This window comes from Nyctereutes procyonoides, unplaced genomic scaffold, assembly GCF_905146905.1.
Source record: "Nyctereutes procyonoides isolate TBG_1078 unplaced genomic scaffold, NYPRO_anot_genome, whole genome shotgun sequence".
NCBI classification, from domain to species: Eukaryota; Metazoa; Chordata; class Mammalia; order Carnivora; family Canidae; genus Nyctereutes; species Nyctereutes procyonoides.
In genome coordinates this window covers 1202817-1230127 of record NW_026575129.1, presented here as the reverse complement: position 1 = coordinate 1230127, position 27311 = coordinate 1202817, and the positions used below count along the sequence as shown (strand labels likewise).

Here is a 27311-nt window from a genome sequence, read left to right as displayed (position 1 = left end):
GGGACAGGTCCGCACACACCTGCCACATAGCTGAGGGGGACAGGCCCGCCCACACCTGCCACATGGCTGAGGGGGACAGGCCTGCCCACACCTGCCACATAGCTAAGGGGGACCAACCACACACACCTGCCACATAGCTGAGAGGGACAGACCGGCACACACCTGCCACATAGCTGAGGGGGACAGGCCGGCCACACCTGCCACATGGCTGAGGGGGACAGATCGCCCACACCTGCCACATAGCTGAGGGGACCGACCCAACACACCTGCCACATAGCTGAGAGGGACCGACCGGCACACACCTGCCACATAGCTGAGGGGGACAGGCCCGCACACACCTGCCACATAGCTGAGGGGGACAGGCCCACACACATCTGCCACATAGCTGAGGGGACAGGCCGCCCACACCTGCCACATGGCTGAGAGGGACTGACTGGCACACACGTCTCACATAGTTGAGGGAGACAGGCCCGCACACACCTGCCACATGGCTGAAGGGGATTGACCTGCACACACCTGCCACATGGCTGAGGGGGCCAGGCCCGCCCACACCTGCCACATGGCTGAGGCGGACCGACCTGCACACACCTGCCACATGGGGAGGGGAGAGACCCGCCCACATCTGCCACAAGGCCAGGGGCCAGGCCCGCCCACACCTGCCACATGGCTGAGGAGGCCAGGCCCGCCCACACCTGCCACATAGCTGAGGGGGACAGGCCCGCACACACCTGCCACATAGCTGAGGGGGACCGACCCGCACACACCTGCCACATGTCTGAGCGGGACAGGCCCGCACACACCCGCCACATGGCTGAAGGGGATTGACTCCCACACACTTGCCACATAGTTGAGGGGGAGAGGCCTGCCCACACCTGCCACATAGCTGAGGGGGAGAGGCCCGCCCACACCTGCCACATGGATGAGGGGGCCTGACTGGCACACACCTGTCACATAGTTGAGGGGTCAGGCCCGCACACACCTGCCATATGGCTGAGGGGTACAGTCCCGCCCACACCAGCCACATAGCTGAGGGGGACAGGCCCGCTCACACCTGCCACATGGCTGAGGGGGACAGGCCCGCACACACCTGCCACATAGCTGAGGGGGACAGGCCCGCACACAGCTGCCACATGGCTGAGGGGGACAGGCCCGCCCACAGCTGCCACATAGCTGAGGGGGACAGGCCCGGCACACACGTGCCACATAGCTGAGGGGGACAGGCCCACCCACAGCTACCACATGGCTCCGGGGGATAGGCCCGCCCACACCTGCCACATAGCTGAGAGGGACCGCCTGGCACACACCTGCCACATAGCTGAGGGGGACAGGCCTGCACACATCTGCTACATGGCTGAGAGGGACTGACTGGCACGCACCTGCCACAGTTGAGGGGGACAGGCCCGCACACACCTGCCAGATAGCTGAGGGACAATGCAGACTGTGGGAAAATCAAGGTGGTGCGAATGATGCAAAGGAGGCAGAGGAACAGTCGTGAAGGCGGGACAAGGTGGTGGCTGCGGCTCTGTGCTGGGGCTGTCGGGATTAGCCTGGCTCGCCCCTTGGCCACATGGGAGGTGTGGGTCGGACGCCGGGAGGCCGAGGGAGACCCGCCTGCAGCGCGGGCGCCGCTGGGGCTCAGGACGCGGGCCCGTTCCTCCACGCTGCTGCAGCAGGGCTCCAAGAAAACCGCAGCGGCTGGGCCCTGCCGCTCGGAACCTGCTTCGTTCTACACGTTTACGGTGAGCACGGACATCTGGGCGCTCCTGGCCGACAGCCTCGCGGGCGGAAGAGTCCCGGGGACCAGGGGCTGGAGCTGACCCTGGGGCGCCTGCGGCGGGGCAGGGGGCCGCGCATGCGCAGTCGGGGCGCTGGGCCCGCGCCGCTGCCCGAGACTGCCGCTTGGCTCCTGCGGGCTCGGGCTCTCCCCCGAGCTGCACCGGCCTTACCTTCCCTCCTCCCGCCGCCTTTGAGGGCGGGGTTCCTGGGGCTCGGCCCCGCGGGGGCCACCCGGGCAGCGCCCCCTTCCCGCCGGCCGACCCCCGGCCGCCCGAGCACAGACCCGGTACTTCAAGGGCTGCTTGATTAATGGCTGTTCAGGAAGGAAAGTGCCACAGGGCCTGGCGGGCGGTCTGCAGCTGGGGGCGCCGCGAGGGGGAGGGCGGGGATGTTGTTGTAACCCGGGCGTCTGCGGGCTGCTCAGCGCCTGGCCCGCAGGAAGGCCCCGGTGTCGGGGTGAGCGCAGGACGCGCCCCCGACCCCGCCGAGCTCCGCCCACCTCGCGGCCCCCCCGACCCCCCCGCGCGGCTCCGGGCGGGCCCCCTCCGGCCTGCAGCCCCCGAGCGCTCGGCGTGAGCGCCGACCCTCCGAGGGGAGGGCCACGGGGGCGGGCGCGGGGCGCAGGGCGGTCTCCGGGTTCCGGATGTCGTGGGCCGCGCGCCGCCGCCGGGACACCACGCGGCCCCTCCGCGCCGGCAGAGGTCCGGCCACGCGGTCCACTCTGACCCCCGCCGCCCCGCGCGGCCTGTCTCTCTCGTGGGCAGGGCCACCGCCTCCGTCAGGCCTCTGGGATCCCCCCCACCCCCCCGGGCCGCACCGGTGCCTCTGAAAGGTCCTGAGGTAAGGGCGAGGATTGCTGGGCGTCCTTTTCTAAGTAAAAAGGAAATATCACTCTGTTTCAAAGAAAAAAAAAAAAAAAGAATACCGTCCCGGCACAGATGCAGTAACATGCCCCGTGGGTCAGAAGCAGGCCCCCCCGCGCCCCTGAGCACCCCGCGAGCACCCCGGAGTACCCCGAGAGCATCCCAGAGCACCCCATGGGCACTCCGGAGCACCCCCAAGAGCACCCTGCGAGCTCCCCGGAGCACCCTGGAGCACCCCGGAGCACCCCGCGAGCACAGCCGTAGGAAGCCTGGCCCAGCAGGGTGGCCCAGCGGGGGTGAGGATGCAGGGGAAAATGCCGCAATCACATCTAAGGTGGGGGTGCCTGGCATCTACATCTTAGTCGCAGCAAGAGTTAGTGTTCTGGTATTTTCCACCTTTTGAGATCTGAAAAAATCTAAAGCCTTGGGTCAGTCCGGAGTGTCGAGCAGGGCAGGAGACAGACGCCTGCGGGCGGCTTGCTCCCCTTACATCAGGACTTGGGTTCGTGTGTCCGGCAGGCGCAAGCCCACGAGTCCTCCACACACGAGCACAGTGGACGCCAGCAGGATGGGGATCGACTTGGTGAAGCTGACCAGGGAGCCGAATATCAAGTTCCCGAGCACGGCCGCTGCTTTGCACAGGGCGTTCAAGAAGCCGAAGCCTGTTGCCCTGCAAGGGGAAGACACAAGACGAGGTTGACCAAGTGACTGCCCAGATGCAACCTGAGCCAAAAATGCCCTGGATGTGTATCATTAAGGCGAGTAATGACCTGCTCGTTAGCACATCTGGGGCCGGGACCCTGCTGTGGGCACCGTTCCTTCAGCCCCGTGCATTTCTCATCACTTCGACTGATTCTTACCCTTCCCAGCAGTCCCAGTTCATCATGAACAGAAAGAAAAAGGAAATTTTGGGAAGACAAGTCTCTTCTCTCTTCCAGAGTTAAATTAAAATATTGGACCATGTATTTCTTTAGACTTTGTTTCCCTCCCTCTTTCCTCATAGCTTAGTGTGTGAGGTTTTAAATAACTAAAGCCATGGGATTTTCAGGGAAAATTAGGGATGACTGGCTTGCATTCCTCATCTTTCTGGTGCCACAGAGGTGGATCCCCACGCTCTCTTCACCCATGTTTTGGCCCCAGGCAAACACTGAATGCCAGGCTGAGGGCCCACGAATGAGCTCCTGGCCCTTCTTCCATCCTCCTCAGAGTTCTACATGGAAAATCATGTCCAGGAGAGGAGCAGATCACAGCCCTAGAGAAGATCCTGTTCACTCTGCTGGCATTTGAATGTGGTTTGACTTTGCACTTCTAGGTAGGAAATGATTTTGTATGAGAGCATCCTGACACCACTGACATCATGACACAGTATGACTCTTCTCTGCCTTTATGCCAGTTCGGTTTCCTGTCTGTCACTGGACCCACCTGTGTATTAAAGGCAAATTGAATGCAAGATAATTGTTGGATGCATTTCCCCTCCCTCCAGAGGGAAGTGTATTTTATTTGCTGTAAAATGCAGCATCAAGTACATGTCTCTTTGATCTGTAAATGTGTAAGTGTGGGCCTGCCTTCGGCCAGTCACAAGAACTACTCATCACTATCGGAGCTGTTCCTAGTGACATTTTCTACAAAGCGGAGACATTTATTGTGTTATTATCTAACCAGCCCCTCCTTCCCACATCACAGAGAGAATGACAGCTTCTGTAGGAGCTAAGCCTGTGAATTTGTCCAGGGCCAGTGAGTTCCTGGGTCAAAACAGAGGAGGGAGCAAAACACCAAGTTTCTTTTTGGCCAGGACACCGGGGAAGTCGAGTAAGTAGGCCTGAGCAGTGTGGCGACATCACCAACTGTGTGGACTGTGGAAGGGGTGTAGCAGGATCTCTGACAGAAAAACAGGAACTTCTTGAGAAGATAGCAAGCTAATTTTGTACGCTTCTTCTTTTTGGTTTGTTTTTAAATAAAGAGACTGCTGATAGCAACAACCACTAGAAAGATAAGATTTAATAGGCTGATAACTATTTCCTTTTTTTTTTAAAGATTTTATTTATTTATTCCTGAGAGACACAGAGAAAGGCAGAGACACAGGCAGAGGGAGCAGAAGGCTCCCTGCGGGGAGCCCGAGGCGGGACTCAATCCCGGACTCCAGGATCATGCCCTGAGCCACCCAGGCGCCCCTGATAACTATTTTTAAATGAAATTGCTGGAGGCCACATGTCAGGTACCACAGAGGACTTAAGTACAATGACATCATGTACTGCCTCCCCCACCTCCGTGGAGATGCCATGAGGCTGAACTCCTTTTTTCTTTCATTAACATTTTCTCAAGCAGTTTGAAGCTTTCAAAAAAATTGAGTGAAAAGCAAAGAGGGTTCCCATGTACTCCCTTCACTCCACACCCCTGTTATTCACATCTTAGTATGGTACATACCTTTACAACTGATGAACCAATGTTAGTACGTTGCTATTAACTTACGTCCATAGCTTATGTCACGATTCATTGTGTGTTTTGTATTTCATGGGCTTTGACCAATGGATAATGACATGTATCCATCAGAGGATCATATGGAGTAACAGTTTCAGTGCCCTAAAATCCCCTGGGCTCCTCCTATTTATTCCTCCTCTTTCCCTAGTAACCTCATGCCACCACTTTTTTACTGTCTCTAATTTTCCCTTTTCCAGAAAGTCAGAGAGCTGAAATTCTATAGTAGCCGCCTCTCAGATTGACGCCCTTCACTTTTTTAAAACCGCATTTTAGTTTCTAGAAGCAAGAGTCATAAATGACCAAATACATCTTATGGTAGTAAGATAAACTCTATCGTTCTGGGAAAACTGGCTAGTGAGTATGTTGCTGATAAGAGAAAAACACTCTTCCATAGGAAGAAGTCTGTCCACCCTGAACCTGCAGAATGACCCCAGGAGAGTTTACAGCTGGGTTGAAATAACTGTATTTTCCCAAGCTGTAACTCTGAACAAGGTATAGAATACAGGTGACTCTCTCCTCATGGTACGGACAGCTCCCGAAGGTTCCTGGACAGCACTGAAGAGACAGGCACTGGGAGCATCTGGTGTCGGAAGCTTCTAAAAAACCACAAATGATCAAATCTTTCCTATTGTATGACTCTCCATTTTCATTGACAGAGCAGGGGCAGTTCTTCACATGAAAGTCTGGTATGGATATAAAGCATACAGCCTCCTTAAATTAGCACTGGCATTCGAGAAAATGTAACTGTTCTTTCCTTAGATAAGTAAATTGTTTCTTCTAATACTTGCGAGACAGAGGGTATGATTTCCCATGCACTGGACACACAGCTGGGCTACAAAAATCATTCTCAAGGTATCTCGCCCTTGCTGGTTATCTGTTTATAAAGGAAATAAGCTTTCAGTTCGTTTATTTCCTTGCTCTTCCTTCAAGGAAAGCCATGGACTTCTACAGACACACAACGTACGTGTCACCTCATGCTCATAAGTCTTTGGAGGGTGGGGAGCCCAGAGAGTTTGACCAGCTGACTCCTCAACGCAGGACAAGCTACATAATTTTTTTTAAAGATTTATTTATTTATTTGTGATAGAGAGAGAGAGAGAGAGAGAGAGAGAGAGAGAGGCAGAGACACAGGAGGAGGGAGAAGCAGGCTCCATGCCGGGAGCCCGACGCGGGACTCGATCCTGGGACTCGATCCCGGGACTCCAGGATCGTGCCCTGAGCCACCCAGGGATCCCCACTACAGAATTTTTTTTTCAGGGATCCCTGGGTGGCGCAGCGGTTTGGCGCCTGCCTTTGGCCCAGGGCACGATTCTGGAGACCCGGGATCGAATCCCACGTCAGGCTCCCAGTGCATGGAGCCTGCTTCTCCCTCTGCCTGTGTCTCTGCCTCTCTCTCTCTCTCTGTGACTATCATAAATAAATAAAAATATTTTTTAAAAAAAGAATTTTTTTTCAGACCAAAGATGTTCCTTCTCCTAACCAGCAAGGACCACGGAGAAAGAATGAAACGATCTATTATCTTCCTATAAACTCCATCCCTTGTGCCCCTACCTCTCCAGCCAGAATCCCTTGTTTGCAATTCTTGCTACTTAAATCTTTTAAATGGAGATTCTTTCCCCAAACAGCACCCTGGGATCACAGCAGGTCCTCACGGTGGCTGGCTGTGGCCCTGCACCATTAATCCGGGTATCCCGGTCTGAGCCTGCTGCTGCTCTTGCGAGAGGAGAGCCGGCTTACTGTGGTGCTCAGGCTCAGTCGCCTGGAGGGAGGGGGGGTGGCCGCCAGAGCACCCCTCACTGCAGCTGGACTGCGGCTTCCCCAGGGCCTTCCCAATGGATTGGGTTCCAGCTCATGGATGTCATTACTAGCTTTGATTAGAGGCTGGGAAAAGGACACTGCCGGCACCATTCCAGATAGAGAGAGCAAAGTGTCACCCTCACTGTCAGCCTCTACCTTATTTAGTGGGGGTCAGCCTTCAGTGCAGGGTCAGCCATGGGTTTTAGGGGGCTCCTGGGAAGAAGCAAGGGATGCAGAATAATAGTAGCACTTGGGCAGCGCCCGGCACATGGTAGGCGCATTGCCACTGTTGGCCGTTGCTTTGAACGCTGACTCAAGAATCCGTCCCACTGACTGCTGAAATCAGGGAAACGAACTAAATGCTCATTTTGAAAAGGCCTGACATGGGGTAGATTCAGATTCAGTTCATGGAATTTACCTGTTAAGGGGTAAAATGTAAGCATTCTCTTTGCTTAATGTAAACTTCTGGAAAAAGCTTTTTCTGAACAACTTATCTAGCAGTCAAATCACTGCTAGAAGTTAGAAAAGGACTCAACGAAGTGCATTTTGCAAAGCACAGACAGTCCTTAAATTAGTGATAGCATAGCTCCCTCTCATCTACAGGGGAGATGTTCCAAGACCCCCAGTGGATGCCTGAAACTAGAGATAATACCAAACTCTGTTCCGTTTTTTCCTATACATACTTATTTGTGATAAAGCTTAATTTATGAATTAGGCACAGATTAACAATAACTAGAACAATAAAGTAGAACAATCACAACAATACACCATAATAAAAGTTAGGTGATTGTGGTCTCTCTCTCAAAATATCTTACTATACTGTGCTCACTTGCCTTTTTTTTCATTTAAAATTTTTTTTAAAGATTTTTTATTTATTTATTCATAGAGACAGAGAGAGAGAGAGAGAGAGAGAGAGAGAGAGGCACAGGCACAGGCAGAGGGAGAAGCAGGCTCCATGCAGGGAGCCCGACGTGGGACTCGATCCCAGGTCTCCAGGATCACACCCCAGGCTGCAGGTGGCACTAAACCGCTGTGCCACGGGGGCTGCCCACCTTTTTTTTTTTTTTTAATTTTATTTATATATTTATTTTTTCATTTGCCTTTTTAAATTTTATTTTTTTAAGATTTTAAGTCATCTCTACACCCATTGTGGAGCCTGAACTCTCTACACCCATTGTGGGGCCTGAACTCATGACCCTGAGATTAAGAGTTCCATGCTCCACCGACTGAGCCAGCCAGGCACCCCTGTACTCACTCATTCTTCCCATGATGACGTGAGATGAGGAGATGCCTATACGAGGAGATGACATGAGGTGAGTGACGCAGGTGCTGTGACATGCTGTCAGGCTACTACTGACCTTCTGGCGCTGTGTCAGGAGGCTCAGCTGCCTCCAGACCTGAGGTGACATGAATCACCAAAACTGTATAAAGGGAAACCTCAGATAAGGGGGGGCTACTGTGCATCGTGATCTAGGGATTCATCCAGAAGCTGGCTCTTTAAAGCACAAAATGAATTTCATTTTTTTCTCATGGAAACAGCATTACAAATGATGGGAAGTTTCCCAGACTTATGTAAAAAAGCTATTTCACCACTGAATCCATCTGAGCTACTGGGCTACAGTGCTGAGAGCACTAGAAACCCACTGAATATTAATCTAAGAAGCAAAATGGTTCTTAATATAGTTCTAATCTATGCATTCTTCTATGCATGTATTCATTTAATAATCATTCATTAAGCATGATGTGCCAAGCTCTACCCTAGGCACCAGGGAGCCCAAAATGAGTAAGATAAAGTCCCCTTTTGCATTAAGACAGATGCAAAAAGATCATGAGAGCACAGCTTGCTAAGAATTTAATATATATAGCCACAGGGTCCTACAGGAGAGAAGGGGGTGGAGGGGATCTCAGGTTGGGCTTGGGGGAACTGAAGAAAGGCTTGTCAGAGGGGGTGAATGAGAACAGAGTTCATCTGGAAGCAGTTCAGCTCTCCAGGTGAAGGATGGGATGTGGACAAAGGTGCTCTCTGACTCTCAAAACATCCTTATATCTAAGTTATCTCCATGATACCCTACCCAGTGTGTCTTAGACGCTCCCACAAAGGCCTCTTGAGTGCCAAATGACCGCTTAACCCCAGTCCTCAAACAAGTGTCCCACTTGCTCATGCAGCTGTTTCAGTGTGGGGTCCGAAGAGCAATCTGGCTGAACTAGGGTACATGGACATGCATGACCATAGCCTCACCCAGGGCTGCTCAAGCCTGATGCCCACTATCACCCGGGGAACTTTTATAACACAGTGGGGTGACAATACTGATGCCCAGGGCCACACTCACAGAAATTCTGACTTTATTGCTCTGCTGGAGCCCAGGCATTGTTTTTTGTTTTTTTTTTTTGAAGCCTTGTGTGAATCTAAGGTGTATCCAGGGCTGAGAACCCTGGATTCTTCCAGAGATAACTGCATTTTTAAATTGATTTGAATTTACTATCACATGCCAAAGGAACTTACAAAAGCAAACATCCACTCCACCCCTCCAAAAAATGGTTTTCATTTTTGAATTCCTTTTAGTGTGCTTCTAGTCACATCCCTATTATTACAAGCCACAGGATTCATACAATTTTGCTTCTGCTTCCCCCCAATCATTAATAAGACCATCCCATGTTCATGTTTTAAGACAAAATGATGAGGCATATGGCCATTATTTCTGTGACCATACCCTTGGATAATTAGGGGCTCTCCAAACAGGGGAGACATGAGGTATTGCGGTGAACACTGTCCTACGTAAGATCGCCTTCATTTGGATTGTTCATCAGGAAACACCAGGCTCTTCTGTCTGGATTCAGCCTAATTGTTAGGGCAAGACTGCGGAGTCTTTCCGTTCATTCATGACCACCCTCAGGACGGGCGCATGGACACACGGACACTTGAAGGAGGAACTAAGGAATTTCCTGACATCTTCAAAATATGTTGGAGGTAGATTTCTATCAAGGGCATCCTCAGGGGGGGATCCCTGGGTGGCTCAGCGGTTTAGCGCCTGCCATTGGCCCAGGGCGCGATCCTGGAGTCCCGGGATCGAGTCCCACGTCGGGCTCCCAGTGCATGGAGCCTGCTTCTCCCTCTGCCTGTGTCTCTGCCTCTCTCTCTCTCTCTCTCTCTCTCTCTATGTCTACCATAAATAAATAAGTAAAATCTTTAAAAAAAAAAAGGGGGCATCCTTAGGGGCATCAGTCAGGTCATGTGTGTTTACTGATGTCAGTCTATCATCTTGCTTTCTCAGAGGTACAATTTCATATTCATAAGCTGGAAAAAACTGAATCCAATTGCTTTCTGATCTTCAAGGAAAGAGAAAGTTTGCTTTGTCCAAGTAAGTAGTATGTGTCCTCCTTAACTCGGGAGGATGGTATCCTATACCACTGCAAGCAGGGCTTGCCTTATATACAAGTGGAGAAGTACAACCTATGGTTTGTGAGCCAAGAGGATCCCTGGGCCCAAAGCAGCCCTCCATCCCCCTCCCATCCCCATCCCCATCCAGGGTCTTCCTATTGCTTGTGCTGTCACTATGCAAATAGTCACGGTCAGGCAATGAAGTCTTTGTGGCTTACCCTGTATCTGATGAAGCTAGGTAGGAAGTAGGTTGAGTGCCTGGGTCAGAGTAGATAATGCTACAAAAGCAAGCACTGGGAGGCAACTTGGAGTTCATGTAAGGCCAGGATTCCTGAGCACAACTGTATATCCCAATTACCAGCTGAACTTCCTAGGAGCCAATTCCCAGAGCTCCACCCCAGACCTGCTAGAGGAGGGGCAGGTGTGTCTGTGCTGGGAGCAGCACTGCAGAGTCACAGAGCCGGTTTGAGTCTCAGTGACCCAGGGCAAGTTACTTTCCCTCTCTGTGCCTCGTTTTCCTCTCTAGAAAACAGAGTAAGGCTCCTTACTCTTGTAGGCTTGGAGTGACGATTAGATATTGTCACTGAGGTGACCTAAATCCTCGGCACAGAGCCTGACTCACCTCTGTTTTTTAAAAAAGATTTTATTTATTTATTCATGAGACAGAGAGAGGCAGAGACACAGGCAGAGGGAGAAGTAGGCTTCCTGCAGGGAGCCCGATGCAGGACTCGATCCCAGGACCCCGGGATCCCGACCTGAACCGAAGGCAGATGCTTGACTGCTGCCTGCATGGAGCCTGCTTCTCCCTCTGCCTGTGTCTCCGCCTCTCTCTCTCTCTCTCTCTCTCTCTCTCTCTCTATGTCTATCATGAATAAATAAATAAAATCTTAAAAAAAAAAGTAGAACTACTTTGATACAAAAAGAAGTTGTTCTATACTCTAGACTGTAAAACATGTTAATCAGGAACCAACAGGCCAGAGATAGTTATTTAGGGCTTTACACATCATTTTAGAAATCTGCATGAGAAAAGTTTGTTAATGAACAAAGAGATAGTTTTTCATTGATGATATGAGCGGTTGATGTGCAGTTGATTGGAAGGAATGTTCTGCCCTTAGCTCCATGGATGAACAAGCACCCTCCAAGCCAGCAACTTTAAACTGGTGGAATGGTATCCTTGGCTGAAACTCTAGATTCTAGAGTCCACTGGTCCTGCATTCCAACACTTCAAGGTGAGTAGCCCAAATCTGATGGTCCTCCTCTCAGTGTATCATGATGTTCCCATAGTTCTTTCCAATAAGGGCCTGTTAGTATGCAAGGGGAGAGAGATGGACTTCCCTGGAGTCAAGAGCAGGCTGTCTGACTGTTTCTGTGCCCATCTGCACATTTGGTCGGATCTGCTGCCATTGTAATACACCACCTAGGAGAGAGGCGGTGGGGGAAGGATACATGTACTTCCCAGCCCCTCACACTTCACTCCTAGCTGCCAGAGACACAAAAGGTCTGACATTGCCTGAATGGCCAAAATAACTCGGGTCACATAAAACATAGACACGTATAATACGGTGACAAGGTCTATAAAGAAAAATAAGGTAGAGTGAAGGGACACAGAATGTAGATTGGTTAGAAAAGATAGTTGCATGAAAGAATACTTCATCTCAAAACCTTCAAAAAAAAATGAAGTGAGGTCTTTATATTCATAACCACAGATGGAGCATGTCCTCATTTTGTATCTCAAACAAATGAGGCATAGTTATGCTGAGTGGTCTCACTGAGGCCACACAGCTGGTCAGTAAGAGATCCAAGAATAAAGACCTTCAGGATCGAGCATGGGGAATGAATGGGGGAACTCCTCTGTGTAAACAGGAACAGTCCTCAGGGGGAGGGGCTTAGGTTGGTTAACTGGGCATATGCTTGGGTTTAGCTCCTGGAGGTAAAGGGCCATCCCACAGTGCTGGTGACAGCAGCAGCTGCCAGGGATGAGCAGGGAATAAATAGCAGGTGGGAACAATCAGGGGTTTACTTTCAAATGCTTTCTGAGGTCGTCGAAAACTGTGTATGTGTAAAGGTGGAAGAAAGGAGGTGGCCAGTGGCTAGAGAAAGGCTGGAGCACATTGCTGGACAAATTACCCAGGAGATAGGTCTGCTGGCTCAGGGACAGCTTGCATTTCATCGTTTATAAGGTGGGAGCTCCTTGCTCTGAGCTCCACGAAGCAGGGGTAAAAGTGTCCACTGAGCCATGAGGACACAGAAGTGTCAACAGCTCACGCCGAGCTCCTGTTCAGTCTCCCTTCCTGATTTCTCCCATCAGCTGGACCTCTGGATTCTCTCGTGTCTCTAGATTGAGTCCTCACAACTCCCCTCTTCTCTACCTAGACCTCGTCCTTTGATGGCGTCATCTCACATCATGACTTTAAATTTCATCTAGACACTTAAAGGGCTCAAATTTTTACCTCCTACCTAGGCCTCTTCCCTGAACTCTGGTCTCATATGTGCAACTGCCTAATTGACATCTCCATCTGGATATATCATAGCATCTCAGACTTAACAGGAACAAAATTGAGCTCCTGATTCTTTCTCCTTAACGTCCTCCTTCCTTAATCGTCCCTACAGCAACAGCAATCCCAGGCTTTCACAGGCTCTGGTAAAAAACCCTGAAGTCATCCTGAGAATCTCCCCATGTGCCTACTCCTCATACTCACATCTGATATTTTAGCAATGCCTGTTGGTCTTTGACATATTTGTGGAATCTAACCATTCTTACCATGTCCACCGGCCACGATTGTTGCAATGCACTCCTAATGGGTCTCCCTGATTCTACTTCAGATCATCTGTAGTATATTTTAAACACAGAAGCCAATTCTCCTTTTAAATATACATGAGATTATGTCGCTACTCTGCCCCAAACACTCCAATGGATTTCCATGAAGATCAAAGTTATCTTTGTGTCTGCTCTGACCTCCTACCTCTTACCATCCTAATACCCAGGACTTAGGAGTTTAGGATCCTAGGTCCTGAGGTCATGACCTGAGCCGAAGGCAGATCGCTCAACCCACGGAGCCACCCAGATGCTCTAAAAGCTTAGCTTTTTTGCAAAATAACAGAAAACTACATATCATCTGTTTTAATTTGAAGGGCTGCTAGATAGCTTCTGGATGGGGGCTGGTCTCTAGTAATAGCCAGCCATGTGGATAGAGAGTTGAAATTTTCACTCCCCACCCCTCTCTCAACTTCTAGGGAGAGGAGAGATGCTGGAGATAAAACTCAGTTATCATTAACAAAGGCTTCATCAATCAAGCCAATATAATGAAACTTCCATAAATCTGGAGAGCTTCCAGACTAATGAATACATTCACACATTAGGAGGGGGGTGGTATGCCCTAACTGACTCCATGGAAACGGAGGCTCATGCACTTGGGAGTCCTCTGCACCTTAACCTATATACTTCTTTATCTAGTCACTTATCAAACCTGCTCGGAGTTGTGGAAATTCACAAATTTGTAGTTGGCTGGGCAGAAGTGTGAGTTCTAGGAACCTGGATAGGTGGCTGGGCACCCTCTTTGCAGCTTGCATATGAAATAGGGGTGGTTTTGCGGGGCTGAGCCCTTTAACTTGTAGGATTTGATACCAACTCCATGTGGTGTGAGAATTGGAGAATTGATCAGTGTTGGAAAAGATACCATACACTTGGTGTGAGAGAGTATTAAAGAACATACTAAAAACGTTTCCCTAAGCTTCTATTCCAAAACATGGATTCCCTTACATCTCCATAAACAAATTGCATCTTATAAGGACTCTGCAAAGATGTGTGTTTGTGAGGGTCCTTCTACTGCCTTCTATGTCTCTCAAATTATCACGTGACATTCCTGCCCATGATCTTTCTAACCTGGGAGAAAAGCTGAAATGTCATCAGGCAATTATGTTAGGCTTACCTTTGGTGCTGAGATTTTGAAGATAAAAGAATTACAGTGACACTTAGACCATGGAGAGGTGAGATCTAAGAAATATATGTGGTCTCTATCCAGGTTCCTAGCTCCTAAAACGTGATAGGCATGCCTTCAGTTATTTATCATGCACCCGTCTCATCCTGCCTGAATTTATGTGAATGAGGTAACTTAGAGTGGGGCCCCTAGAAAGCCTCAGAAGAGGGTAGATCTTTCAGGAGCAAGTGATTAGAGGGTTGGACCTGGGAAGCAGTGGGAGGGGTGGGCTGGGTGGGCTATAAAAAGTCTTGAATGACAGACAAGATGTTGAGCTTCCAGGGTGGCCAACGCTGGAAGTGTTGGTAAGGTAACATAGCCGGAGAAGCATGGAAGCTCCTCACCCTTCCCTCATACCTCACCCGATACATCTCTTCCATCTGGCTCTTCCTCAGTTGCATCTTTTTATAAAAAAATCGGTAAATGTAAGTCAATGTTCCCTTGAGTTCTGTGAGCCAGTCAAATGATCAAACCCAAGGAAGGGGTCAGTCATGAGAACTTGTGGGAACTGAGCCCTTAACCTGTGGGATCTGATACTATCTCCAGGTAGATGGTGTCAGAATTAAGTTAGATTGTAGGACATCCAGTTGGTGTTTGCTGTGAATCATAGAAAATTAAGAAAACTCCCCATATCTGGTAGCCAGAAGTAAAATATTGAGTGCAGAGGGGGAAAAATAGGGCTTTCCATTACAAAGAGAGCTTGTGGTTGTCATTTTGTTTCATTTTTTTTTTTTAGGCACAGAAAAGTGCTATTCCATAAATATGTATAATTTTAGTTTGGAATTTTCCTGCCTCTCTATGAAATGATTTAGGGTAGCTTCTAAAAACCCCAAAACTAATAAGGTAGGAATAAAGGAGGGCAAATCAGAATGAGAAGGAACAAAGCAAATAACTGGACCATGCAGATTTAGCAGAGACAGTCCTCCTCCTCGCATAACAGAGAATGAAATGTGAAGAATTACCAATTTTTATCACATGAAATGAAGAGACAGAACAGCTTCTCAGAAAGGGGTGCTAGAGCTCCCTGCATGTTGGAGAGCAGACTCTGCACAGAAGGAAGGGTGCACTGTAATGGGTGGTATCCTGTCCTTACTGGTGTTTTCACACTACAGGCAAATGTAACCCTTAGTAAAAGTCAAAGGAGTAACATTAAAAGTAAAATCTAAAAAAGAAAAAAAAAAGTAAAATCTATAAAGTGCTTGACAAATGTGGAATTCAGGTGTTGTAGCTGTTGTAGCACTTAGACTATACCCCCCCCTTTTTAAAAGATTTTATTTATTTATTCATGAGAGACACACACACACACACACACACACAGAGAGAGAGAGAGAGAGAGAGAGAGAGAGAGAGAGAGGCAGAGACACAGGCAGAGGGAGAAGCAGGTGTCCTATGGGGAGCCCAATGTGGGACTCGATCCCAGGACCCCGGGATCACGACCTGAATCTAAGGCAGACATTCAACAGCTGAGCCACCCAGGCATCCCTTAGACTATACCTTATATCATGTTCCCCAAATAGAGTCATTTTGATTGGGATTTTTGATTTTTATTTTTAACTAGACTCCATGCCCAGCATGGAACCCAGTGTGGGCTTGAGCTCACCACCTTGAGATCAAGACCTGAGCCCAGATCAAGACTTGGACACTCCACTCCAATTGAGCTACCGTGGTATCCCTGATGGAGATTTTGATAGGAGTTGGCTGTTAAATGGCTCCAGAAGCTACTTTTTTTTGGCTCAGGGCCTGGAATCAGAGTGTCTTATTCTGATCATTAAGGACAGATTCTAGAAACTGGGCAAGGAGTTGGCAATGCTAAAGTTTTAATACAAAGTATCATAGCCTCTAGTCAGAATTCTTGTCAGGATGTATTCTATCCTGCTTTCATGGAAAAAGAGGCCATAAGATGCTTGCACTCGGAACCACTGGGGTTTTCCTCTACAAGCTGAGCCAGAGATCCATGGAGACCTCGTTATGTGGTCCTGAGGAACATGGAAGAGATGGGAGAGGAAGTTTTAGCCTGAAACACCGTAGGTGGTGCTGGGTCATTCACCAAGGCCCTGGCAGTGCTGCCCTGGAGGACGAGTTACCTCCCCATCACTGAAGAAACTGCCTTCCTGGAGGCTATCTAATGACATCTGTCTAAGGAGGAGAATGTCCACACACAAGGGTGTGACTGTGGTAAAAATACAGGTTGTGGCCATCCACAAGGCTGCCCCAGCTGCCGTGTCCTGAAAGGCACCCCCACGTTCTGCTGCTCCGATGACTGAACATGTCAGGAGCACTACCGCAGGCTGGCTCCCAGGACAGACAGGACGACGTGTCTGAAGCCGACACTGTTGCCACTCTCCCCCTGCCCCCCCTGCCCCCAACGGCCTTCTTGCCAAGCTTCCTGAGGCTGCGGAGGTCGGAGGTCAGGGCAGTGCACTCTCCTTCCTCACTGCTTCCCTGGGGCTCAGGCTTCACTGCAGCTCTTCCAGACTTCACCGCCCGCCCCACTTGCTCTTGCACAGCCCTATCTCCTATGAAAATCTGCACATGCGTAGTTCTCTGCTTCAAAGACAACCACAAGTAGCAAACACAAGTAGCAATTTCTGTTCTTTACCATCAAATTTAGTAAAATTCCAACAATAGAATCATAGCAGGTCCATGTTTCTCACCTGAGGAACCTCCCAAGTTGTTTTTTTAAGTTAGATTTTGCCATAGAAGAATACTCATCCTTCCATCCCTTATGGTAGAGGGATGAGCAGCTGATTCATCTAAAATAGTATCAAACCCTTACACGTATAACAAAAAGGTATCCATCTGGCTATGCCATAGCCTTGCTTTAACATTAAGGGGTTTATTTTAAATGTATAATTTAATCTACATCTGGGCCCTGTTTGCAGGAAGGGGGCTTGATAAAAGAATGTCCACTGGATACTGCAGAGTCTTAATCTTTTCTTTGTTTTTTTGTTTGTTTCTTTTTTTTTCTGGCAGCACCCTTATCCTAAGACCTGTAGCATCTACACCAGAAACTCACTCATAATAGAGAACTAATGTTTATTGAATGAATGAAGGAGATACTGTATGTGGAATATATGGTTCCTTTTGGAACCTTAACATTCAATAGGAGGTTGCTGAAAGTCTAGTAGAACACGTGATAAGCAGACATACACAAGAGTTTGCAATGTGCTACAGGAGAAGGTTATATAGTTCCTATAATGTTCCTATAAGCTCAGTAATAGATGTTGTTGAAAATTATTATCCCATATGTCTCTGCATAGTCCTAGAAAAATCCCTCTTCTGTTTCAAAGTTCAGAAAATACTGGCCCCATCCTCCAGCAGAGAGAACTTCCATGGTGACAAAGCATATGTGAAAAAAAGAAGGCAAAGGCCATTTGTCTTTGCTCACGTTAAATGGAAAAACAGGGCTTCTATTCTTTTAATTATTCAGCTACTCCAGCTCTACCCAAAAACTGTCTTTTAGCCCTTTCTCTGATATAAGATGGAAAGTTTTTTTTGTTTCCACTTTGGACCAATGCAGAATTTTCTTCTTCTTCTTTTTTTTTAAGATTTCATTTATTTAGTTTGAGAAAGGGAGAGAAAATTAGTTGGGGGTAGGGGCAAGGATGGGGAGAAGCAGATTCCCCACTGTACAGGGAGCCAGACTTGGGGCTTAATCCCAGGACCCCTGGATCATAATCCAAACTAAAAGCAGACACTTAGGGATCCCCGGGTGGCTCAGCGGTTTAGCACCTGCCTGCGGCCCAGGGCGTAATCATGGAGACCCGGGATCGAGTCCCACGTCGGGCTCCCTGCATGGAGCCTGCTTCTCCCTCTGCCTGTGTCTCTGCCTCTGTGTGTGTGTGTGTCTCTCATGAATAAATAAATAAATAATCTTAAAAAAAATAAATAAAAGCAGACACTTAACCAACTGAGCCACCAAGGTGCCCCCAGAATTTCCTTCTAATAGCAATCTTTGCTATTGTTGTTGTACCTGGAAATGTGTTGGGTTTTCCTCCAACAGACCAGGAAGGTCAAGAGATATGGTACTTCTCTGTGGTTGCTTAATACAGAGCTTGTGCAGACACTTGCAAAGGAAGGTAAGAGCCCTCGGAGGACTGATTAGCAGCTCAAAATGTGGTCCAAGAGAGGCTCTTAAGTCCTACATCTCATGACTTCAATAGGTTGCTCATGTTGTTATCCAACAAACCAAGTCATGAACACAATAAAATTCCTTTACAAGTTCCACTGCCTTATTACTTATTCCTGCTAGCAACTATCTGCCCTGACACTTCCTTTTTAAAAGGTATGAGTGAAAACTACAACCTCATAAGCCAGGTATTTTTTTAGATTTTCACTTTCTTTGGAAATGACAGCTTGGCTTATTTTTCTGAGTTTTCAGTGGTCCCATGAAGCTTAGAGTGCCTCTTCCCGGAGGCCCACTTCAACATACCTCCGGTCCGTGGGGTACAGCTCCACAGTGACCACATCAAGAGAGTTCCAGGCCGAGATAGTCAACCCGTTATACAGACACAGCACGCCTACCATCATGGATTCACTGCTGCCTAACCACAGGAAGAAGCAGCTGATCCCTGAAAGCACCATGGAGCCACCTGCCAATGTAAGAGACAAAAGGCTGCAATGTTTCCCATCGTCTTAGTAGAGAATGATCCTTGAGTCTTTGACATCTCTCAGCAAAACTGAATCCCAAGGGGAAGCTGTGGCCTGGACTCCAAAACTCAGGTACAGGTCGGCTCACCTGTTTAAAGGCTTGCCTCTCCGACTGCCTTCTAAACACAGCAAGCATGAAATGCATATCGCCAATTACTCAGCTACTTAAGTGGAAAAATATACATTAGTCACACATAATTAGTTCTTCAGTCTGTTAACTCATGGAAGCTGCTCAACGAAATGTAATTAGACATAATTTTCATTAAAACTTAGCCCTAATGAAATGTCTTAAGGGATTTCTCCTCATCTCTGTGGGATGCAAAAGGCGTAGTGGGTACAGTGGGAACCAGGCTCCCTGTAGATCGCAAGGGCAGCTCTTTTATTTTACGTGAAACCAAGTACATACCTAGCATCGTTAAGCGCCCAATTCTGTCCATCAGCAGAGCAGACACAATGTTCCCTGGCAACACTGCCAATGTCCCCAGGAAGTTGACAAAATAAATCCAGTAGGCACTATAGTCATCATCAAAGGTAATCTGGCATCCCGTCTTGTTGTGATAAAATGAGCAGTTTTGAAATTCGCTATCAATGAATTTATATGGCTCAAAATCTGTGGACACAAAGACCATTCATCAAGCTCGTTATGGTTGTGCACCAGTATAAGAAAGCTTGTCAAGAATTCAGGAAAGAATCACGGTGTTGTAAGCTCCTTGAGGACTTCAGGTCCTGGCCCAAGCACCGGGGCTAGTCTAGAACCTCACATTACACAGTAGCTGAATGAAGGATACCTTTGTTGAATAAAGGAATAAAGAGTCCAGTTATCTTCTGATTTCTTATGTTTGGCCAGTGCTAATTATATCACTTGCTTAGTCCTTTATAATGTTACTTTGTTCTAATTATCATGTTACATAAGTACTATCATTAGAGTACTACTAGCTTCCAAACTAGGATTACAAAAACAGTATGTTTCAAAATGCGCGTGAATCAATCTCATCATTGCTATTTTATGGGACTCTGAGGCAAAGAGAAGCAACAGGACTTCGCTGGGTCCTTGAAGCTGAATGCAGAAGTTGAGGTCAAAGCAGAAGAACTCACAAAGGAGTAAGATTTGCCCTTATTAGAAGGTCATTAGCATATGCTGCTGATTTTTTTTTTTTTACTTGAACTTGGATATATCCATGGAGGGGTTGCAGATGAACGGTGGGTTCTGCTAAAAGGTAGTGGGAATCAAAACTGTTATTGTCCATGCTGATCAAGATCTACCTAAAAAGCTGGTCTTCTGAGGCAGAATGGGTTAGAAGAAAGTGACAGTACTGTTTAAAAACACTTGAAGACACCTAATGCCACTGTCATTTAGAGCTGGGGAGAGCTACTTCCTATCTGAGCACCAGGAAGGCAGGGCTGGTAACAAGGCAGCGCTATACTCCTGCCAGTGCTGGGCTGTTATTTTGGACTTAGGGCAGACACACCAGAGGGTAGAGGTGGGAAAGCATGGGCTCTGCAATCAGATCAAACTGATGTTAGCTCAAATGTTAGCTGTTACCAGGTCTAAGAACATGGCCAAATTACTTCATTTTTTCAAGCCTCCACTATTATCTCACCAAATGAGATAATGAATGTCTAAAGACAGAGAGTAGGAACCAGCGGACAGTAGATGCTCAATCAGTTGTCCCCTCCTCCCATCCCCAATCCTTTTCCCTAGAAAGTTTTCCAAACTCCATCACATGGATTGGACTAAAAAACTGTCTCAGTAAGTATAGCCATATGTTATCCATCTCTGTTCACTGCAGTTCAGGCATGATCACTTAAGTGGACATCAAATTTTGAAACCAAGATCATAAAAAAAAAAAACCCAAAAATAAACTACAGGGTAATTTTTTTCTTCAAAAATGACTCAAAGGAGGGGCGCTGGGTGGCTCAGTGACTTAAGTATCTGCCTTTGATAGATAGATACAAGATCACGCTCCTTGTTTGGCGGGGAGTCCATTTCTCCCTCTCCCTCTGCCGCTCCACCCATCTGTGCGCTCTCTCTCTCTCTCAGATAAATAAAATCTTTTAAAAAAATTACTCAAAGGATTTCTTCTTCTTCTTCTTTTTTTTTTTTTTAGAGAGAGAAAGTGTGCACACATGTGAGCAGGGTGGGTGGGGGTGGAGCAGAAGGAGAGAAAGAGAATCTTAAGCAGGCTCCATGCTCAGTGTGGAGTCTGACACCAGGCTTGATCTCAAGACCCTGGGATCATGATCTGAGCCAATATCAAGAGCCAGACACTCAACTGAGTGAGCCACTTAGGCGCCCCAAGGATTTTGTGTTTAACTTGGAACTTCAGCAAGTCCTATTTGCATTAAATCTAACAGAGACAAATAATAAAAGCTTAACTATGATCCAATCTGATTAAGTAAACCCATTCCCTTTTTTAAAAAAATTTTGTTTAAGATTTATTTATTTATTTATTTATTTATTTATTATTTATTTATTTATTTATTTATTTTAGACATAGAGAGAGAGAGAGGCAGAGACACCAGAGGAGGGAGAAGCAGGCTCCATGCTGGGAGCCCGACGTGGGACTTGATCCCGGGACTCCAGGATTGCGCCCTGGGCCAAAGGCAGGCGCTAAACCGCTGAGCCACCCGGGATCCCCGGATATCCATTCCTTTAATTTCCACTGTCCCCCTAAGCCTCTGCCTCCACTATCACAGGGGTATCTCATTTCCGCCAAGAACTGGGCCATTTGAAGAGGCCCCAGACAGGGCTAAGTAGCACACTTACCTGTGTTGTCAAAAATGGTGTTAACAAATGTGCAGTTCTTGAAGTAGGTGTTGACTGAAGTCACATCCTCAAAGGTACAGGCCTTAAAAACTGAATCTTTGAAAGTTATCGATTTGAACTTCATCCCTAGAAATCTGCCCAAAACACACACACACACACACAAATTCTTATCAATGACTGTGTCCATTACGATTTGAAGCGAAGTCAAACAGGTTTAGAGATCTGATGCCCTACTATGGAGGCTCCGACAAGCAGGGCCTCTGGATCTTCTAAGCTCTTAGCTTTCCTCACTCTTCCTCATGCAGCCTGTCCTTTGGTTATCTCTTGGCTCACTGATATTATTTTCCAGCAGAAGAGATGGCAATCATGGTAACTTCACTTAGCTTTTGCAATGTTGGTAACAGATTTTGTAGAGTATGCTATTGAAGGTAGAGAGTTTGGAGACTGATGGCTACTGAGAGAGAGAGAGAGACCCAGGCAGAGGGAGAAGCAGGCTCCATGCAGGGAGCCCGACGTGGGACTCGATCCGGTCTCCAGGATCATTCCCCGGGCCGAAGGCGGCGCTAAAATCTCTGGGCCACCGGGGCTGCCCCTCCCAACCTCATTTTTAATGAAAGTCTGTTTCCTAAGCTAAAAACTCAAGGTTTCTTCATTTTCATATAGAGATTCCCAGTTATTCTGAAGAGAGAACATGAGAATTCTGCTTCATTTATGTGAGAAACGATTGACTCCGGGCTCACAGAAAGAAAGCAGCTCACAGGCCACTCTCATTCCCATGAATGTTTTTTTCTCACAGCCAACAGGTATTCCTTGAACCAAGCAGAGCAATGAGAGAGCTCTGCTTATTTTTAGAAAAATGTACAATGTACAATGATGAAACCTTTTGGGTGCTGCCAGGTGGGGGATTCTAGATGGTGAGGATGGTAACAGTCATGATGATCCTAACACCTTAAAAGAGCCTACAACTCAGATCTGCTTGTATGAGAAGGACTTCCAGGAGACATGGATCGATAATCAGCAATAAAAGTTCGATAACCTTCCAAATAAATATATATGTTTTACCGAGATTCTGATACTATTCAAATGACTAATCTTTATATTGCTAATGTAAAACAGCTACTAGTGGTGACTGAATAATCAGCTTAGAACTTTAACAAGCATCATTTAAAATATGTCAGAGGCACAAATAGCTCAGGCATTTCTAATGTAGCAACAATACTTTAAAAAATAAAGGAGGTAAATTTTTACCCTGCAATTACAAGAGCACGTGATTCTAAGGTTTCCATGGAAAAACAAGTGCAGACTTGGGTTGGTGTTTCATGTGGGAGAGGGATGGTGATCCTACATGGCTTGCATAAGGATTAGGCCCCTCGGGATTGCCAATTTAAACAATTTCTTCTACTTCCTAATTCTCCCTTTCGTTATATAAACCAAAAGTATCCTACAGAATTCTTTTTCAGCCTTCCAAGTGGTTTTCCCCTGGAGAACTTTGTTCAGTTTTTTAAAAATTTTTACTTTTACCATTTCTGCATCCGGGACAATTTCCTAAGAAAGATGCAAACCATCACACCAGCCATTATTTGTTCAGACAACAGCTAATCGAGAGAAACAAATGGCCTCGTCTATCCTTTATCTGCCCTGAAAGAATGTATCGGAACTGCCTTCCTGAGCCCATTCTCTCTCCTTGTCAAGATGCATTCCAGATGCCATCTTCAAAAATGTCCTTTGCTAACTTATTTCATATTTTCAAAGCCCTGCACTTTGGGGAATCATTCCTGTTCTGTGGTGACAAGTCCTCCTGATACAAGATGATGCCAATTCTTGACCAGCCTAGTGGAGAAGGAAGGGCTTCTGAAAAGCTGTCCCCTCTTTCAGGGGAGGGAGGCAGGCATCAAATCACACTTGGATTTCTTCTCTGGATTAACTAACACTATAACCCAACTTGTTTCCTCGTACTCCTCACTCTTCTATGTCTTGTTTCTGTGGCCTCTCCAGTGTCTCTCTAAATTTTTTTTTATAGTAGTCAATTCCACTATTTAACAAACGTGAAATGGCTATTTCAGAAGTGGTTTTAAGTCAAGTACTGATACACATGTACCTTTTTAAAGCCCATTTGGGAGTGTTCAGTTTCAGTTTGAGAATGACTAACGTACAGACTCAACCAAAACAACCAAACAACTCTGCATGCTTCTGTACAACGAAGGTTAAGAAGAAATACATTTCTCAGAACACACAGCAAAGTAAGTTATGTCAAAGCTTCTGGACCTGCCATTCTCGTATTCCGCTCCAAGGTGAAGCTGATTTGCCATTGTAAAGTTAACACTGAAGTTTGAAATTTTCTCTCTCTCTATCTTTTGAATTGGCAACACATTCGACTGCAGATGTTTAATGACATCAGGGAACCACACAGATAAGCCATAGTACCTGCAAAGAAAAGAAATGTGAGTACGTAAAGGTACCAGCACACTGGTGCCAGTGACTGCCCCCCTGACATCTTCAGAGAGGTAGTAGTTCCTGGAGAAACACTTCTGATTCTGACTGGCTCCCTGCAATATTAGGAATCGCCCAACAGTAATCTGTACTGCCCCCTCTGTCCCATGCTGAAGTTTGCAAAAATCACGCTGGAGAGATGGCCCGGGAAACTCCAGGTATGCGATTCCTGCACTCCGCCTTTGGGAAGGGACCTGCATTCTCTCTCAACACAAGGCTTCCTGGCCCTGATGTTTTTCTCTTTAACCCAGGCTTCCTGAGGAACCCCATCTCCTAGTCTGCTGGTACAAACTCCTGGTGTCCAAGAACTGTGTCATTAAAGAATGACCTCTTTACTAATAGGGAATATTTCTTGGTTCCTACACTACTGTGATACTCTTAGCTCAAGGGCAGAGACCCATTTCTCAAGTGGTTCAAGGCTGGGAAGAGTGTTATTCAGGTTATTATCTGAAAATCTAGGTTATTTCCACTTTCTGCCTTACCCTCTAATGTATTTTTCTAGCAGGCAACAGCTCAGTCGTGCTGCTGTGCTGTGTAGTAACCACATGTGGCTCCTGAGCAGGTGAAATGTGGCAAGTGCAATCGCTGCATCATGGGGTAGCTCTATTTTTAGCTTTTTGAGGAACCTCTATGTAGTTTTTCACCAACAGCTGCTCCAATTTGCAATCTTACCAAGAGTAGGAGGGTTCCCCTTTCTCCATATCCTCGCCAACATCTGTTGTTTCTTATGCTGATTTTAGCCATTCTAACAGCTTTGAGGTGATATCTCATTGTAGTTTTGATTTGCATTCCCTGATGATCAGTGACAGTACATTTTCATGTGTCTGTTGGCCATTTGTAGGTCTTCTTTGGAAAAATAATGCCTATGATCCAGCAATTGGAGTATTTACCCACATAATACAAAAGTACTAATTCAAAGGGAAACATGCACCCTGATATTTATAGCAGCATTATCTATAATAGCTAAACTGTGGAAGCAGCCCAAGTGTCTATCAACTGATGAATGGAAAAGAAGATACGGGTGTGTGTATGTGTGTGTGTGTGTGTGTGTGTGTGTGTGTATACACACACACGTACATGGAATATTACTTGGCCATAAAAAAGAATGAAATCTTGCCATTTGCAACAATGTGGATAGAGCTAGAGTGTATTATGCTAAGTGAAATAAGTCAGAGAAAGACAAACAGTATATGATTTCACTTGCATGGAATTTAAAAAACAAATGAGCAAAGCAAAAAAACAGAGAAAGATACGAACTAAGAAACAGACCCTTAACTATAGAGAACAAACTGATGGTTGCCAGAGGGGAGGGGGCAGAGGACAGGTGAAATAGGTGATGGGGATGAAGGAGCGTGCTTGTTGTGATGAGCATCGGGTATTGTATAGAAGTGTGGGATCACTATGTTGTACACCTGAAACTAATTTTATATTGCATGTTAACTAACTGGAATTGAATAGAAACTTAAAAAAAAAAAAAGAAATGTGGCTCGTCCAAATGAGATGTGCTCTAAGTTTAAAATACCAAATTTGGGGACTTAAGAAAAAAAACAATGTAATATTAAGTCATAATCACTTTTATATTGATTAAATGTTGAAACTACACTATTTTGAACATAAGTTAAATAATATACATTATTAAAATTAATTTCATCTGTTTCCTTTTATTTTCTTTAGTGTGGCCGCTAGGAGATTTAAAATGACATATGCAGCTCACATTTTATTTCTATTAGAGAGTACTGCTCTAAGTTGGTGGTTCCCAAAGTAGGGTCTTTGGAATAGCAGCATCAGCATCACCTGAAACTTGTTACAAATGCAAAGTCTCAGATGCTACCCAGAACGCCTGCATCAGAAATTCTGGCAATGGAGTCCTTTGGGTGATTTTTCTTCTTTTTTAAGATTTATTTATTTATTTGAGAGTGAGGAGAGAGAGAAAGAGAGAGAGAGAGAACACAAGTGGGGTGGGGAGAGGGAGAAGCAGACTCTCTGCTGATCAGGGAGCCGGGGGGCTCAATCCCAGGACACCAGAATCATGACCTGAGTGGAAGGCAGACGCTTAACCAACTGAGCCACCCAGGCACCCTCAGGTGATGCTTCAGATGCACTCATGTCAGCTTGAGGTGCCCCACCTCTAATACCAGAGTGATGACAATGCCCCCTTTCCTTACTCTGGTTAAACGGGATGCAAATTGCAAAGTGCACATAGTGAGTGCTCAAAAGACTATTCAGTGTTTATCATCATCACTATCATCAGGATTTCTAAAACATCTCTGCCTCAGGATTCCATAGATCTCCAGCCCCTTCTTTTCACACACCATGAATGAACTACTGTGGGGGTGTAAATGGTGGCCACTAAATCAGAAATGATTCAGGGATGCAACATCTATCACACTTCTCTCTCCGCATATACTGAGGACAACAATCTTTGAAAATGGCAACAATGAGGGAAGCACGCTAGCCTGGGACATCAATGACGTGGAGGAGTTTCAGCTAATTTTTCATTTATTCAGTGAACACTTACTGAATAGCGACCCAATGCTAGGCACTGTTTGACATTTCAGGGATATTACAAGGAAACCATAAAGCTTAAAATGTGGTCAGTAATAAATAACGAAATGTGGCAAACCAGGTATTATGAGGTAAGTCTCCACATCAAGGGGAGAACTTCCGAGTGGCTTATCTTTGTACCCAGCTGAGTGTTTAGCATGTAGTGGGCACTAATACATGTTCATTTTCAGCCTTCTCTGCCTTCATTGATTAATGCATGTTTTAGAGCTTAAGTGGGAGTTACTTTACATATTCTCAATCAACCCTCTTAAGTCAGAAATCAGGAAAGAGAACTTGGTAGCATCTCCAAGTCACAGAGCATAATGAGGTATTAGGTCTCCTGATCCACACTTTCCTGGTCTTCCCCTTTACTACATCTCATGGCACTGTGGAAGATCAGGCATCTTTAACCACTCTCCCATTTTAATTTAGGGATGTTTCCAGATGGAACCTGCAATGTAGATGCTGGGCTCTACTAGGGCATTAAGAGCCTACTGAACTGAAAGTGTAGGGTATTACCTAACTGCCCCTTTGAAAAAAAAAAACGGTAAATTACGCAAACTAGAGTTGGACACAAATATTCTAAAGCT

At 46.7% G+C, this 27311-nt stretch overlaps 1 protein-coding gene across 3 annotated transcripts in view; it reads right to left on the bottom strand.

Annotated features, from left to right (window-relative positions):
- Positions 1 to 2743: 2743 nt before the first annotated feature.
- The window catches only part of SV2C (synaptic vesicle glycoprotein 2C), a 152894-nt gene continuing 128326 nt past the window's right edge, over positions 2744 to 27311 (bottom strand). For 2 of the 3 annotated variants that reach the window (XM_055342197.1, XM_055342198.1), the window contains exons 8-12: positions 23953 to 24111; positions 21688 to 21821; positions 19327 to 19530; positions 18703 to 18862; positions 2744 to 3309 (exon numbers count right to left, since the gene is read on the bottom strand). In XM_055342197.1, the coding sequence (XP_055198172.1) occupies positions 3126 to 3309; positions 18703 to 18862; positions 19327 to 19530; positions 21688 to 21821; positions 23953 to 24111 (841 nt within the window). In that variant the 3' untranslated portion in view covers positions 2744 to 3125. The remainder of the gene's footprint in view (positions 3310 to 18702; positions 18863 to 19326; positions 19531 to 21687; positions 21822 to 23952; positions 24112 to 27311) is intronic. The other variant, XM_055342199.1, reaches the window with a different exon arrangement.